Genomic DNA, 16,334 nt, shown 5'->3' on the forward strand with positions numbered 1-16,334 from the left:
CTACTGTGAGGGGCCCTGGTGGTTTTCACAGGTGCTACACAGACCTGTCTCAATTTCCTGGTCTTTGAGATGAGCATCTAGGGAGACATTCAATCGCATCACTGTGGACTGTATTTGTGATAAAGTCTCCATAAAAAGTATTCATGTCTGTATGCCAAAGAATTTAAAGAGTGGGCAATTTAAGGTACAGCAGCCACGCTCCTAGGGGAGTTTGCTCTCTCGAGGAGCAAGTGTAAGGTGAGGTGAGCATCTCCAGCAAGCTGGAGCAGCTGCCCATTGCTGAGAGCAAGGCCTACCTTTGCCCTGCCTGCACCGGTGTTCTTTTGGACACGGAGACTGGGTCTTGCCAGGGCCACTGTATTATGTCTGTATATTTAGTTCTGTGTGAATGAGAGGGAGGGGTCCTTTGCCATGCCAAGAGCTTGCCTCTCAGCTGGTTTAGTGTACACTGCCCAGTGATGCCCAGAGGCTGACTGGATTCTTTTTAGAGCCTGGTGACAGACAGTCCATTGTGTGGATGTGGCATCACTGGCTCAATCACTGCCTCTTCCTGGACCATTCAGTTAGATTATTTACTTTGTTGCTGTTGCAAGGGCTACAGAGTGGAAATTCTCACAAGCATAAGGATCCCAGCACAATGTGCTCAAAGAGTAGAGTTGCTGGTTTGAAGGCATATGCATTCAAACGTTTGGTAGATCCTGGCAGGAATATGAAGAGTGGGGTGGCACAAGGTCATAAGGGGTGTATGGTTTGTGAAGAGTTTGAAAACGACAGTGAGACCAATGTGGGTCCCCTTGGCTGATCACTGTACGCTGTCAGTGATGATGCCAGACTGTTCTTTTCTTGCTTGCTTTTCCTTCCTCTCTCATCTCTTTACTTCTCTATCCAACTTCCTCCCTCCTTCTCTCCCTCCCTCCTTTCCTTCCTCCCTCCTTCCCTCCCTCCCTCTATCCCTCCTTCCCTCCCTCCCTCTATCCCTCTTTTCTTCCATTTTTTTTCCTTTTTTCTTTCATGAGATAAGGTCTTGCTACAGAACCCTGCCCAAGCACTAGACCAGATAGGTCCCAAACTCCTATCAATCCTCCTGACTCAGACTCTCAAGTGTTGGCATTACAGATGGGTGCCACCATGCCTGTCTCAGAGTAAGTTCTTTATAGCACGGACATATTCTACCAGCATTTCAGAGGCAAATTATACCACCCCAGACGTTTCCATTCGTACCCTTGAACAGTAGATCAGGATTCAATGGGGATGGCAGGTCGGCCGTAGAGAACGGGAATCACATCTAGAGTTCTAGGAGTTGAATTGTATTTTATAACTTATTCTAAAGCTAAAGACTGGCTCAAGAGCATGGTTTTTTCCTAGAAATAGTTTTATCCTATGGAGGAGGGAGGTTTAAAAATGTTCAACCCTGTCAACTGCATGCCACCAAATTTTGTCCAACAACATTCCATGAAGACAGCAGGTCTTTCGCTTGTTTTTGCTGTTTTCTCTACTGGGGGTTGACACTAGGGCCTACACTTGCTAGTCAGATATTATATTACTAGCCACATCCCCTACTTTGTTTTTATTTTCTTTATTTTCGAGACAGTGTCTGTTATCCACAGTTGGTCTAGAACTTGAAAAGTAGTCCAAGCTAGTCTTGAACTTGCTGTGTAGCCCAGGCTGACCTTGAACTTACCATCTACCTGCTTCAGCCGCTCCACTACTGGGGTTGTAGGTGTGCACCAACACACTTGCCTGTCTTCCGTCTGGACAACTAACCAGCAGTGTGTGAGGGTGGCTGAAGAAATCTGCTTGCTGTCTGAGATCAGGCCTGGAGAGAGGAGGAAGTCACGCAAGCACTGGAGAGCATCACTCAGTGTCCCCACTTCCCTTGGACTTTGTTTAGGATCGAGTTGTGTTAAGGTTACAGGGGTAGGCAGGCCTGATCCACGGGGGCACGGGAGCCAGAGGGGCGAAGAGACACGTGACAGGCTCCTCGGCTAACTGCTGGCGTACAGACCCTAGTAGTCCACCTCCATAGCTTGGGCAAGGCCCATTCCTACTTGGTGCTTTATTTCTTGTTCCTTTCTGTAAACTGGGGAGATAGTGGTGTTGACTACAGAGTGTTGTGGCTATTAAATGAGGCAGTTTTCATAAAGCATCTCAAACAATGTCTGATAGATATCAGTGTTCATTACTCCTTGCCAAAGGTTGGCCATTCAGCGGGGTGCGGGAGCCAGTATCCCCTCGTCTGACTTAGAGGTCGTACACGTTATCACTCACACCTTGTAGCTCCAGGTCTGTGACTCACCTGAGGTTTTGGTTTTGATCAGCAAGGGGGGTGGTGGTGAGAATCTAACCAGGCCCTTGGACTCCGCACCTGGGCCCTTCACAGATGTTCACACGAAACAAATTCACCGCTCTCGGCTGGGTCTCTGGGCTAAATGTCCAGAGCCAAATGGCCTGCCCTCCTAATCACTTAAATAAGTCACAACTTGAGGCTTTACCCTAAAGGACTTAGTGTAATGATTACCCCAAAGACAGATGATCTGTCTGAAAAGGAAGTCAACAAACAAGGGAACAGCTGTCTGAAGAATAATTTCATTTTAGAATCAGGTGCTACTTTTTGAGTAAAAAGTCACCTTTATTTATGGAGTGGAAACTTTCCCCTGGAGGGACGGGGGGGGGGATAGATTAATATGAATAATTTGGAAGAGCTAGCTAGCTACATGAGCTTTGAGCCCAAATGTTAGAGAAAGGACACAACGCATTTGAAACATCCACGGTAGATGGAAAATGTGCTGACTCAGCAGGTTCCATCTGGGCGTGGAGTCATTCCCCCTGCAGCTGAGCTGCTTTCTGAAGCTCTTGGCTTCCTCATTTCCTTCGTGGGGGAAATGAGTGGGTTGACTTTGATGACCTTTGGGTCCTTTCATCTTACTGAGTTTCTTTCCACAGTGGGGGACTTGTTACCCTCCAGCCTGGGGATTGCTCGGTATGAGGGGGTGCCAGAAATCAGGGGAATTTCCAAAACACAGGGCACACCATACATATTAAACACACATTGATGAGATGGTGTTCCTACAGCTGGGAAACACCAGTGCAATTGCTTTCGTCCTTTTTGTCCCAGCAACTGCTGTTGTTGTTTATCTTAGAGAAATAATCATATATGGATACAAAATTACATATAAATCTTCATGCTATTGTAAAACTGGAAGAATGAAAGTATCTAACAATAGGCAAGTGGTTAAATGAAAGATGGTATGTTGGTATGTTGGTTTAGTTGTTTTGTTTTGTTTTTGTTTTTCTTTTTATTTTTTTTTTTTTGGAGACAGGATTTCTCTGGAATCCACTCTGTTCTGGAACCCACTCTGTAGACCAGGCTGGCCTCGAACTCACAGAGATCTGCCTGTCTCTGCCTCCTGAGTACCACCACCCAGCAATAAATGATGTTTTCACGTCTGCATATATTGCAATTTTATCTAGTCGTGAGAATTATGTTGGGCAAATCCTGATATAGGAAATGTTAACAGCGTAAATGTTCAGCTGAGGAGATTGGGGTTGCAGCCCAGTTGATAGCATGCTTACCCAGCATGCGTGAAGCCTTGGGTTTGATCCCAGCACTACATAAACCAGGAGTGGACATGCTTGACCATAATCCCAGGACTGGGATGGTGGAGGCAGGGCATCAGAAGTTCAAAGTCATCCCTAGCTACAAAGTGAGTTGGAAGCTAACTTGTATTCTGTAAGCTCAGGTCTTCAAGAAAAGTTAAACAAACAAAAAATATGTTAAATATGATATTAATCTTGAAAAAAAAGTGAAGTGCGGGAGAAAATAGTAGGGATATGTATATGAATATCACACAGCTCTTGGCTGCGGGAGGCAGTTGTTTTTCACCTTATAATTTAGATTGTTCATGGTTTTGAAATATCCCATAATATATGTGTACTAATTTTACAAACAGGAAAAAAAAGGGCTCGCAGGGAGCCCTTGGCACATGGTGGCTCCCTTAGTCATAGGTGGTGTGGTGGAGCTGAGAGGGGTCACAGACCTAGGGGAGACTGATTTGGACAAATCAGAGATGATCCAGAGAAAATAGGAAGTGGCCAGAAATGAGGTCATCTGAAGGGACCAGCAAATCAAATGCAGGACTGCTGCCCACCATCATGGTCTGAACATGCGGTGGACAGTGTGGGTGGCTCACGGGCAGCCCGTGGCACATGGCGGCTCCCTTAGTCATAGGTGGTATGGTGGAGGTGGGAGGGGTCATGGACCTAGTGGAGACTGATTTGAACGAATCAGAGAAGGAGCTAGGCACTTAGGGACTAGGGGAGAAACCACCTGCAGCTGCACCTTTGCAGTCAGAGAAGCGCCCCCAGGGCGGGAGCTCCCTAACTCTCAGACCGCCTTTGATTTCTGACCTGGTTTCGAGTGGTTTATGCGCGTTTCACTCCTGAATTTCTTTCTTTTCTTTTTTTAACGTTTCTGCCCTTTGCAAACAGTCGATTCTGCAGAATTCGGGAGGAGGGGTTCAAGGGAAGGTACTGAATGTGATGTAGCAGCTAGCTGGTTAAAGTTTGGTAATCCCTTCTTTCAGCCATAAACGTGTTCGTTCCCAGGGCCAGCCTGGAGAGAGCAGCTGGCAGTGGGCAGCGGTGGCGGCGTTTCAGTGAGGCACTAACACAGGTTGAACTTGAATCACCAGTTTTGTCTGCAGGATCCTTAATGAGGGCTGTGGCTTCCACCTGGAGGCATGGGCCGAGCCGGTGCCTGTCTGTGTCTGCCTCAGTCACTGGTCACTTGATGCCCCAACAATATCATTCCAAATACCTCTAAAAAGTCATTATAGTAGGCAGACATGTTACATAGGCCTGTAATCATAGTACGTGGGAGGCTGAGACAGGAGGATGGCTGGTCTAAGGCAAGCACACTTTATTAGCACTAGTGATACCCATCAAAGACCCCACTGTTTAAAAATTTTTAAATTTGTTTGTTGGGAGTGGGGGTGAGGGCGTCTGTGCATGTGTTGTGTGTGTGTGTAGAGGTCAGAGGACATCTTATGGGAGTCAGTTCTCTCCTCTCAGGGAGTGGATCCCAGGAGTCACACTAGGGTCCTCAGACTTGGTGACAGGTGTCTTTACCCACTGACCTGCCTTACTAGTCTTGTTTAAAACAAATCCTTCAACTTGAAAAATTTGGAACACAAAAGGAAAAAGTAAACTTGTATTCTCCCACATACCAGCCTCGCGGCTTCTTCAGTAGCTTCCTGATCTTCCGCCCATTACCCTCTCCTCACTTATCGTCACTGGTTCCTGGAGAGAGAGAAACATTTGTATTTATTTTACTTATAGATGGGTCGCACTTTCTATCAGATGAGAACATAGACCTGTACAAGCGAAGCATGTGTTCACGTGTGCACGGAGGATCCCCTGACTAAATTGCTTGAGACAGAAATACTTTTAAATTTCATATATTTTAGACTGGCATATTTGCATCTACATAATGATATATGTTGGTAATAGAACCCAAGTCTAAATCATGAATATTTTATATACAATTAATACACACCGCAGAAGGTACTTTTGTAATTTTGTGTAATTTTGTGCACAAAGCAAATTTCCTTGGTGTGTAATCTTAAATTTAAGGTTATGTTAGTACTCAAAAAGTTTCAAATTCTGGGCCGTCGAGATGGCTCAGTTGGGGTAAGGCGCTTGCAGCCAAGCTTGATGAGTTCATTCTCTGTGACCTGCAAGGTGGAAGCAGAGATTCAGCTTGAATGAGTTTTCCTCTGACCTCCATAAACGTGAGATAATGTTTCAGAATTTGCAGTATTTCAGAGTTTTTATTTTCACCTCAGTCATGCTCAACTTGTGTAGTGAAAAAAAAAATCAATTGTCACTGTACAAAATCAGCGATAGTTCCTTAATGGCATTTAATAAACAAGCGGTATTCCAGTTTCTTTGAATATCTAAAACATACACACACAAAACAAACCGCCCCCCCCCCCCGAAAGAAAAAAACCCCAAACCCCTAACTCTTGTGTAAGCAAGAAGGAGGAGGAGGCTCAGTGGAAGATAACCGATTAACCGTGGTGTCTGTAACTGGAGGCGGCTGCCCGGCTTCCTAAGCCTTCTTCCAAAAGCAGAGTAAAACTGACATAGAATGGAACCAGAAATCAGAGTGAGCACTTCCAGAAAACTTAAGCAAGTCTAGCTGCCCAGAGCTAGATTGGTTTTTAAATCAAAGACACTAATGCACCTCTTATAAACTCATTTGGGGGGGGAATTAAATGCAGAGACTCACACATGCTAGGGGAGCCACCTGCTAGCACCCTACACCCTCAGCCCAGAAAGTTTGCTTGTTTCCAGGGTTCAGCTCAGCCTTGATCTTCCTTTCAGAGCCCACACTGAAGAAACAAACAGCACAAACCAAACACTTCTTCAGAGTTGTAGAGACTGCAGGTAGGGGGAGGTGGGGTGGGAGCCTAGCTCTGTGGGTGTTTGCCCCATAAGTGCAAGGCCCTCGGGTTCAATCCCAGCAACACACACACACACACACACACACACACACACACACACACCGCACGCCTGTTTTAGTAAACATATTGCTAAATTCACATAAGCAAAATGAAGGAAACGAGATCCACCTGCAATCACAGGCCCCAGGAACAGCCCACCTTGACGTGTTTGAGCAACACATTGAAAGGACCATACTGCAGTGTAGTGAAGGGAGCCTGCCTTCGGCTGTAGAACTCCACACAGAGGGTTCCCCCATTAGGGACCAATCTTACAAAATAATTTCAAGGGAGAAACCAGAGCAAATGGGACCAGCGTTCCAGGGCTTTCTGCTTTCACGCAAATTCCCACAGAAATCAGGCACTGGTGATCACCCAGCAAGCGAAGGGAACTGTGAATGGTGTTTCTCGTTGAGTTTCTGAACTGCTGAATTGCTGCGGGTTTTTCTTTTGGAGGGGCTGGGGGTAAGCACGAGGTTTTACTCTGTAGGCATATGTTAGCCTGGAACTCATAGCAATCCTCCTGCCTCAGTCTCACAGTGCTAGGAAAGCAGGCACAAACTACTGTGCTTAGAGGGGCAATGTTTTTGACAAACCACCAAAGCCATCTACTTAAAACCATCCACATAGTTATAATCTGATGTTTGTTTCTCCTATGACGTGTTCTGGAGGGACTTTGTTTTCCAGGGCACACATGAGAGCAGTTCTCTATGAGAAAGCATTTCTAAGAGCAGCAAGGAATCAGCTGCCACAATTTTACCCAAACAGGGTCCTCACAAGCTTCCTGTGAAGATGCGATCTGGTTCTGGTTTTACGAATGGGTCTAGCTGTTTCGGCTGTGTGCTGCTTTTGGCATCGAGTAAATACAGGGGGGATTACAGAGACAGAGAAGGGCATCTGAGATAGTCCATAGGAATGGCGATGGGAGATAGGGCGCGGGAGTCAAGGAACACTTTTGAGAACGGGCGGCGCTTTGGGGTGAATGAGGAGCAGGATTTTAGCTGCTAGGGAATCGCTGAATTTGTCTATAGAAGGGGTCCTAGTGAGAAAGAGAGTCTGTCTGCTCAAGGTGAGAGTTGAGGCCTTATGTGTCTGACCTCAGAGGAAGAGGATTAGGATAGGTCAGGTCCCAAGACCTCTCCCTGCCTCCCTTTGTTCCTTTGTCAGAGTAGACAGAAGGACCAGCACCTTTCTTTTGTGGCATGGCGGCGCTCTTCCATGTGACTCTGTGTCTGAACTGTGGAGTCCTACAGAAGGTGCCCCCCCCCCCTTTTGTAGAAACAGTTGGAAGAGAACAAAGGAAAACCAGGCCACGGAGATGAGACTCCGACATACCGGGACCAGAGGCTCATTCATTCTAATCTGAAGTCCCAGAGATGTAGCGTTAAGGTCCCTCACGGGTATTCCTTAGAGCATCTCAGAGGACGCTTGATATCTCTTCCTGATAGATCCCTATTGTGGACGCCTGGCCATCTAGACACTTGTGACATGCTGCTGAAAACTCGCTTTTGTTTTCCACCTACAAGCAATATAAGAGAATGTCCTTTAGGAGAAACCACTGAAAGCCCTCCAGCGTCCATGCTGCCCATGTGGGCCATAGTGGCTGTCCTGAGGGTAGATGAGACACGCCTCAGAGACTGAAGATTATGTCTATATAGGGAGTTGCTGCGTCTTCTGCCTCTCCACCAGCTCCATATATGGCCATCTACTAAAGGCCTGGCCTGTCACTCCACCTTACAGATTCGTGCGGGGCTTTGGTTCTTGTCTACCGGATCAGCAATAAAGGTTTTCCTTTGGCTGCATTCTAGTGGGGTCACTAGGCAAGCTCACCATGCCTAACCGCTTACAACGTGGGGAGCCACGGCTCTGAGAGCTGAACCCATGTGTCGCTCAGTCACGATGGGCTGTGTGGGAAGATCACTTCACTCCGCACAGAGCCCTTTTCTCCTGTCTGGCATTTTCTGAGCCCTACAGGGCCACATCTCAGCATTTCTTCCTTTATGTACTATTTTAATTTTGTGCTATAGGAAGAAACTTCTGTCTTGTCTTTTGGTTTTATTTCTGGGAGTAAGATACACAGTCCACTCTTTGCCAGAGAAATCTTAGGTGATGCTTCAAATTCCTCATGTGAAGGAGTAATTGCTTGCCATTATATTTAGTGGTGATTTCCCAACAATGTTACTGATAATGAGTGCTTAGTTCAGTGCTTACATACGGTGTGTTCATATGATGTATCAGGCGGAGGATTTAAGCCCACAGGGTACTCTCAGCAACTATGGGAGGCAGATATTATTACATCAGATTTTATCAGGAGGAAACCGAGGCATTGTGGAGTTAAGAAACTCTTTAAATGTGACTGTACAGGTAGCTAATGGGGTATTCCAGGGGCCATTCTCAGTCCGCCCGTCCTTTTATCCCCTCTTATAGTGACACGGCAGGGATGCCTTTTCATAGCTATGCGCTCAGGAACTCTGACAATAAATCTGTTAGAAATATGTCACTGCAATAACTCACAAATCTGACACATGAGCCATTTGCTACTTCTGTCCTGCTACACTGGCATAAACAAATAAGGAAGTGTCGGCTGTAAGCAAAGTCACAAATTCATGTTCAGGTCGTCTATGGATCTAAGGGATAAAGTCCACCTGGGGCATTGTGGAGCCCTTTTGTGAAAGATCTGGTGGCAAATGGGTGTCCAGGCCATCTTGAGAGAGACTGGTGGACACGTGGCATTGTAGCCGCTATGCCAGGGACATTCAAGGTTGGGCATCTTCAGTGTAAAGACAGAGACCCTGATGGCCCCCAGACAGTTCATATTTGGAGGAAGCCAAGATCCAGACGGGTTGAGTAACTTGGCCAAGGTCACTTAGTTTACGTGTTCGGAGAAAAGGAATTCCTAAAACTCGCGTGTTGTTTGTCTAACTCATTCGCAGAGGCTATCACGTCTAAACAGACACCACGAGCTGACACGGATGTCAAAAGTCTTTGGAGGATTTTTTAGGATTTAGAAGGGCAGTTTCCTCTTACAGAGGTCTGCCTTGGGTGCGCTTTAAGTGTGGTATGCCGGGCTGATTGCTAGCAGGGGTGTTAATAAGGCCAATTGCGTTGACAACCTTTACTCTGGATTCTGAAGACTGGAAGGACCTTTGGCTCGCCTGAAGTGGGCTGGCCTTGAGAGAATGATAGCTGCACGCAAGACAGCTCTCTTTGCTTGGAGCTCTCTGACCCACAGACAAGTGAGAATCCATCTACCCCTGTAAAAAAATCAGGTCCTGCCGCATGTGTGCAGTACTGTTTAAAAGTTGGTGGGGAGCGTACTTGTTTTTGAGCAAGTTGTTTTGTTTAATTAGTGGCTGTGGGACAGTGCCTGCTAAGCACGTGATGGTTCCAAATGGTTAACGACCTTAATCTCCACGTCTCTAAACTCATCACAGCTCTATAGGTGTGTAAACCGAGATTTAGAGTTTAAACAACACACCAAGAGCCACCCCCTGCCCCCTGTAGATGAGGGAGCCTGCTTGCAGCGGCAGAGAACTCCACGGAGGGTCTTCCCCATCTAACCAACCTTACCAAAACATTGCAAGGGAGAAACCACAGCCAACTGTCAGTCTTCCAGTGATTTCTCCTGCTTCAACTCAAATTCCTGCATAAACCAAAGACTGGACGGTTGCCAACAAGGGAAGGAAATTATATACGGTATCCATCCCTCATTAATTTCTCTTCCTTGCAGTTCCCCAAAGTGGCTGGGACCCACTAGAGCCTGAGGCCACACACGCCCAGCTGCCTTTCCTGCCTTCCTGATTCTTGGCCAAGTCAAGAGCCGGTTCACAAGTGTCATTCACACACCAGGTGGGCAACTGAATCCTTTTTCATGTGGTGACCAGAGCTGTGTTATCATCACAACTGGTTCTCTTTTCCTCTCTTCTCCTCTCTTCATCTCTCCTCCCCTCCCCTCCCTCCCTCCTTCCCTCCCTCCCTCCCTTCCTCCCCTCCGCTCCCTTCTCCCCCCTTCTCCCAGCTTCTCTCTCAATAGAATCTCTTGCTATATAGCTTGAGCTGGCCTTTAACTTAGGATCTTACTGCCTCAGCCTCTTGGTTCCTGGGATTAGAGATGGGCACCACTATACCCATCATTCAAGGGCTGATATTTAAGGACAAGCTGCTCCTGTCTCTTGTCCAGCAGATGTTATAGGTGCTAAATGTTGGATAATAATAAGCTTTAGCTTATTTTGTCAAAGGTGGGGATGGGACTGGATGAGTGGGGTTGAATGGCTGGCTACTCTGGGGTGGGACCCTCGCTTTTAATGACTTTGGCAATGAAGAGGCTCCTTGTCATCAGAAAGAAAAACTTCAGTTTCCCCATTCTCTTTCTGTTCCAGTTGACAACCAAGCTTCAGAGGTTTTCTCAAGCAGTCGCTGCCCTTTCCTGGGGCCGACAGAAAGTAACATCTATAATTGATGTCCAAGATTCTGAGAACATAAACCCTGGTTGCTGTCTTCCCGTGAGATGGAGCCTGCTGCCGCAGCTCATTGAGGGTTCTTTCCCTTAGCATCCTGGGCTGGGAAGTAGGACTTCAGACAGAGAAGATGCTGAGCTCTATCAAATGCGTGTTGGTAGGGGACAGTGCCGTGGGGAAGACCTCGCTACTGGTACGCTTCACCTCCGAGACCTTCCCAGAGGCTTACAAGCCCACGGTGTATGAGAATACTGGCGTGGACGTCTTCATGGACGGCATCCAGATCAGCCTGGGCCTCTGGGACACTGCGGGCAACGATGCCTTCAGAAGCATCCGCCCCCTGTCCTACCAGCAGGCAGATGTGGTACTGATGTGTTACTCCGTGGCCAATCACAGCTCATTCCTGAATCTGAAGAACAAATGGATTAGTGAGATCAGGAGCAATCTACCCTGCACCCCAGTGTTGGTTGTGGCCACACAGACTGACCAGAGAGAGTCAGGACCCCACAGGGCCTCCTGCATCAATGCCATAGAAGGGAAGAGACTTGCCCAGGATGTGCGAGCCAAGGGCTACCTGGAGTGCTCAGCCCTTAGCAACCGAGGAGTACAGCAGGTATTTGAATGTGCCGTCCGGACGGCTGTCAACCAGGCCAGGAGACGAAACAGAAGGAAGTTCTTCTCCATCAATGAGTGCAAGATCTTCTAAACCCCAAGGTCCTGCGCCCAATATTCCCGAACATACCTCAGAGACTAATGGGAGAGTGGAAGGAGGCAAGCAAGGGGCTAATGCTCTTTCTTGGCACATTTGAACAGCCTTTCTTTCTGGATGGAGTTACTGGGGAGGTCGGACACTGCTGCCTCCACTAACTGTGCTCTACAGATACATTCTTTGCCCAGCACAGCCAGAGAGATTCCTTGGAAAGCCATATAAATAGTCCATCTTCAATGAAAAACTAAAACAACCATCCTAACTTAGACAATGGAGTGAATTTCCCAAGTATGCCATATTTAAACTCACATTTTATTTAAATAATAATCAACTCTACAGCTTTTGTTTTCATGCTTGGGAAGTCTTTGAAAAGGCAAGCTGCTGTATGAGGGGAATAACTTTGTGGGGCTCAACCATATGTCTGTAATGCTACGATTTTCTCCTGAATCTAATTTGGTTGAAACGACTTGCGTGCTGTGTTTCTCTGGATAACCACACTTTCAAATGACCATAAACGTGTCCCTGCAACTCGTTTTTCATTTCCCTATTACTCAGAGTTGTGTATAAAATACAGCTCCAGGCTGTAAGGTATTTTAACACCGCCAAATGAAATTGAACAGTTACTAGGTTTTCTATGTAAATACAAAAAAAATTTCTTATTTACGATATTACCTGTCACTCAGAGAGCTCCAATAACACACAAAGTATTTCTTTCTCACTCAGTAAGACAGAGAAGAAAGGCAGAAACATTTCTGCCAGAGAGTCACACTGTGCAAAGAAACATCAGCGGAGCTTGGGGACCCATCTCCTTGCCTGCATCTCTTGATGGGGGCTTTGTGATTGGTTACAGGTCTTGGAAGAAGAGGACAGGCAGATGTTCTGAACGATAATTAATCTGACAATGTTGTTCTCATTTGAATTCTAAACTAGGCATGACCTCATCATTTATTAATTCTAGGACTGAATTAAGATAATTAAAAAGCCAAATATGTATGCATGTATGTGTACATAGATACAAGGGGAAAGGCAGGATTTATAGCTTTTACTGTTTCATGAATAGATAATCACTTTGAAAAACATCACAAGTCCCAAGTTTAGATAATGAAAAAACCTGTAGTAATTACTCAAATAGCAAAGGGTTACCAGTGAAATACTAAACAAATAGGACCATGCGCAGCCACACAACCCTCCATTCTAATTGTCTGAAAGCTTGTATCTCCCGCCTCTTCTACTCCCAGATTGTCACTTACCATCCCAGGCTAATAGCTAGGACCCACTTGAGCCATCTTTCTTGGAGCCCAGAACTGTTAAGGGATTGTGTGGTTGTCACCACAAAGGAGCATCCCTACTGAGGATTATGCTGGTATAAGCAGATCAGTTTATCGCGTTGGTTCTCTTCCTGGTTCTTTGTGGTTACAATCCGGTAAACATATCATCTAAAGATCCCCACGCTGCCTTCTCCTCTGCCTCTCTCTTCCACACCCAGTCAGAAGCCTGGGACCTGGGTCTTGGGTAGAGGAGTTACCCCCATAGCATAGGACTGGTAGGTTTGCTTTCAGCTACTCTCTCAGCCCTCTGGTTCTGGGGTTTGTCCTTGCCTCTGGGCCGCCTGCCTCTCTTGACTTGAGAGTGCTTGTCTTTAGTTCATTGTCCCATCGGCATGAAGGTTGGAACGCTGAAGAACTGTCCAGGCAGGGGAGGAGACAGAGGCTATATCCTCCATGTCCCTTATGCCCTTCTGATTTTCTTCTTCAACACACAGAGGTTTTTGTATTGATTTATCTTTTGGCGTGTGTGTTTGGGGAATTGAAACTTTTTGTTTTGTTCTCACGCTGTAGCCCAGGATGGCTTCAAGCTTGCAGCGATCCTCCTGTCCCAGCCTCTCCAATGCTGTGATGATAGGTGTGAGCCGCCATGCCTGGCTTACCAAAGGTCTTTAACAACAAGCACAGTTTCGAGATTAATCTTTGCAATATTTTAAAACACACTGAAGAAACGAATTGCCACACACTAAATTAGCTGTTCCCTAATATTTTTCTTTCTTTCTATCGAAAAGGGTGGGGCTTGGGGAGCATCTAAAAGTGGGAAAGATTGAGGGAGGAAGAGAAAGGGTGGCCAGGGAGGATGCTAATGACATTACTGGAGTAAGGACACAGAGTGACAGGGAGGTCTGCTCTCACACTGGACGGCAGGAATTTATGTGTGAAGCCTTCCCGGCAGGCAGCTGGTCCGAACTTAGCCAGTCAGGGGTGGTCTTCCCTGCTAAGCTCTGTGTCCCCAAGGCAGGGCTACCTCCTAATTAGCTCTGTGTCCCCAGGGCCTAGCACAGGGAAGGAACTATGAGGTTGTGTCAAATTTGGCTGGAGAGAGAAAGGCCGAAACTGGGCCTCAAAGCAGTTAGGAGAGGGAAGCAGACCCGAGTAGGCATGGAAGAGATAAGGAGGACTTTGTGGAAGAAAGGGCGTACTTCACAGGACTGTATGTTCAGTTTTACACGTCTACATGAAGACATGTGATTCTTCCCCGTCAATACTTATGGTGCTTTTGTTTGTATGTTTCTCCTTTATTATTTCAAGTGACAAGATTAAATACGTTCATGTTTACATGAAAAAGTGGATTTAAATGGTCAATTTATTTGTTCTTCTTTAGTCACTACAACAGAACATGGCGTGACCTCAGCACAGTTCTGGAGGCTGGGAATTCTGGGGTCAGGGGCCAGCACAGTCAGGCTCTACAGAGGGACCTCTTCCTCATCTAGTTGATGTCTTTTTGCCCTGTCCCTATGTGGAGCGGAGGATGAATTCTCATAAGAGCTCTCATCCCATCTGTGAAGGCTCCACCTTTCTGACACATTCTCTCTCAACGCCATCAAGACCATCAGACTTCAGGGGAGCAGTGTGAGGGGAAGGGACACACACATCCAGCATAGCAATGCTGTTTTGCCTTGGTTTATTCATCCTAGCTGAATGGGGCGACACAGTAGTCAACTCTGATACAACAAAGCCAGGGACAAGACAACCGAAACCATCTTGATAGCTAAAGTACGTTAAGTGGTACGGATACCTGGGCGCTGGGCTAAGCTCCTGTATGCCATTATCATGATACGTGGTCTATAAGTGGTTCACATGAGTGAACCGAGTCTCAGCATGTTAACGGGACAAGCCTGAGCTATACAGCAGGTGAGATGCAGAACTATGAGTCTGGGACAGGCTTGCGTGGCTCCAAACTCTACACAAAACCACCCTGCCCCACTTCCTCCCTGAGCAGTTAGCTGAATGGCTTTGCCACATCCGATCTCCTGTAGCTGCAGGCCTCACCCGCTACTTCTCTAAGGGCCTGTATGGAGGAGAATGAGTTGTTCATTTGTTGTTGTTTTGAGACAGGATCTGACTCTGTAGCTCAGGCTGACCCCAAATGCATGGTAATCTTTTTGCCTTAAATTCCATAGTGCTGGGATTACAGGCGTCCATCACCATACCCAACTGAAAAGATTTTATACATATATATATATATATATACACACATATATTGCAGTACTGGGAATCAAAATCAAGGCCTCATGAATACCAGGCAAGCACTCTACCCTAAGCTACTCCCCCAGCCCTAAAAGATGGTTCTTAAAAGATGGTTCCATGTCCACTCTCCATCTTCCCCTTTTTGTCTTTCTTCCTGGTGATGAGGCTAGACCCCAGGAAATACCCAGTTCACCTATGGCAAAGATCCCCACTTCTACTGTGCCTCTCAGTGTCATTTCCTAGACTGATTGACAGACATGAAACACAACATGACTTCCTGCTCTCAGCAGCTTGCACAATCCTTTATTTCCTCATCTTGTCTCTCTCCTCAGGTCTCACATATCCACTGAATGAGCACTAGGGAGGAAAGAGCTGCCCCGTTCTTTCCTTCTGAGGGTGTAAAGTCAGGAAGGGCACTTGACCCAGGAGATGTGGTGCGAGGGTTCCAGCTTGGAACCTGTAGTGCTAAGAAGTGACAGAGGGAAGAGGTCTCTGTTAGTGTTGGTCCCCAGGATTAGAAGGCAGTCCTTAGGGGTTGAGTGACTTCAGCATAAGTCCACGGCGGAGACTTGGATGTCCTCAGACTGTGTCTTTTTTGATAAGGCAAAGACATACAATCTCTGGCCAAGACCTCAAGCAGCTTTGCGTGAGATAAAACAAGCCAGGGAAGCTGCTTGTGATGTGAGCTCCTGAAGGCACTTGACTAGCCCTAACGTCTCAATTAACTCTGAGGACTCTAAAAGTTACCATGAAACTTAATGTTATGTTAAAAACCATAAATGATGAAAAAATAAGGAGTCAGACTGTGAGACGTTTTTGAGTCAGAAAATCTGAGTTCTGTATCTTCTAGTCTCAGAGTCTTTTTCTTAAAACATAGGTACTAATTTCTAGTTCTGTAGAGGATTTGTGTAATGATTATGGGAGAACTTTATGCCTGCAAACCTGTGGTCAGACATCACGTTACCACATGGCTGCTGGATCCCTGTGCTGCAGCATAAACTGAATCTCTATATCAGATCAGAATTTTCTAGGGGTTTCATCCTGTGGGCAACACGACGGGAAACCCACACCGAAGCAGATTCTGTCAACTGAAGCAAAACGAAGAAAATGACAGATAGAATAATAAAAACATCAATACATTACATCTGAGTGC

General features: G+C 46.4%; 1 protein-coding gene across 2 annotated transcripts in view; it reads left to right on the forward strand.

The window, feature by feature from the left end:
• Rhoh (ras homolog family member H) overlaps positions 1-14,281 on the forward strand; it is a 35,134-nt gene extending 20,853 nt beyond the window's left edge. Inside the window, exons 1-3 of one of the 2 annotated variants that reach the window (XM_050149889.1) lie at positions 6,984-9,736; positions 10,231-10,349; positions 10,880-14,281. In XM_050149889.1, the coding sequence (XP_050005846.1) occupies positions 11,088-11,663 (576 nt within the window). In that variant the 5' untranslated portion in view covers positions 6,984-9,736; positions 10,231-10,349; positions 10,880-11,087 and the 3' untranslated portion in view covers positions 11,664-14,281. Of the gene's footprint in view, positions 1-6,983; positions 9,737-10,230; positions 10,350-10,879 lie in introns of those variants that run through there. The other variant, XM_050149888.1, reaches the window with a different exon arrangement.
• Positions 14,282-16,334: the final 2,053 nt, after the last annotated feature.

Source organism: Alexandromys fortis, unplaced genomic scaffold (genome assembly GCF_014885135.2).
Source record: "Alexandromys fortis isolate MF-2015 unplaced genomic scaffold, M_Fortis_MF-2015_v1.1 scaffold_0, whole genome shotgun sequence".
NCBI lineage: Eukaryota > Metazoa > Chordata > Mammalia > Rodentia > Cricetidae > Alexandromys > Alexandromys fortis.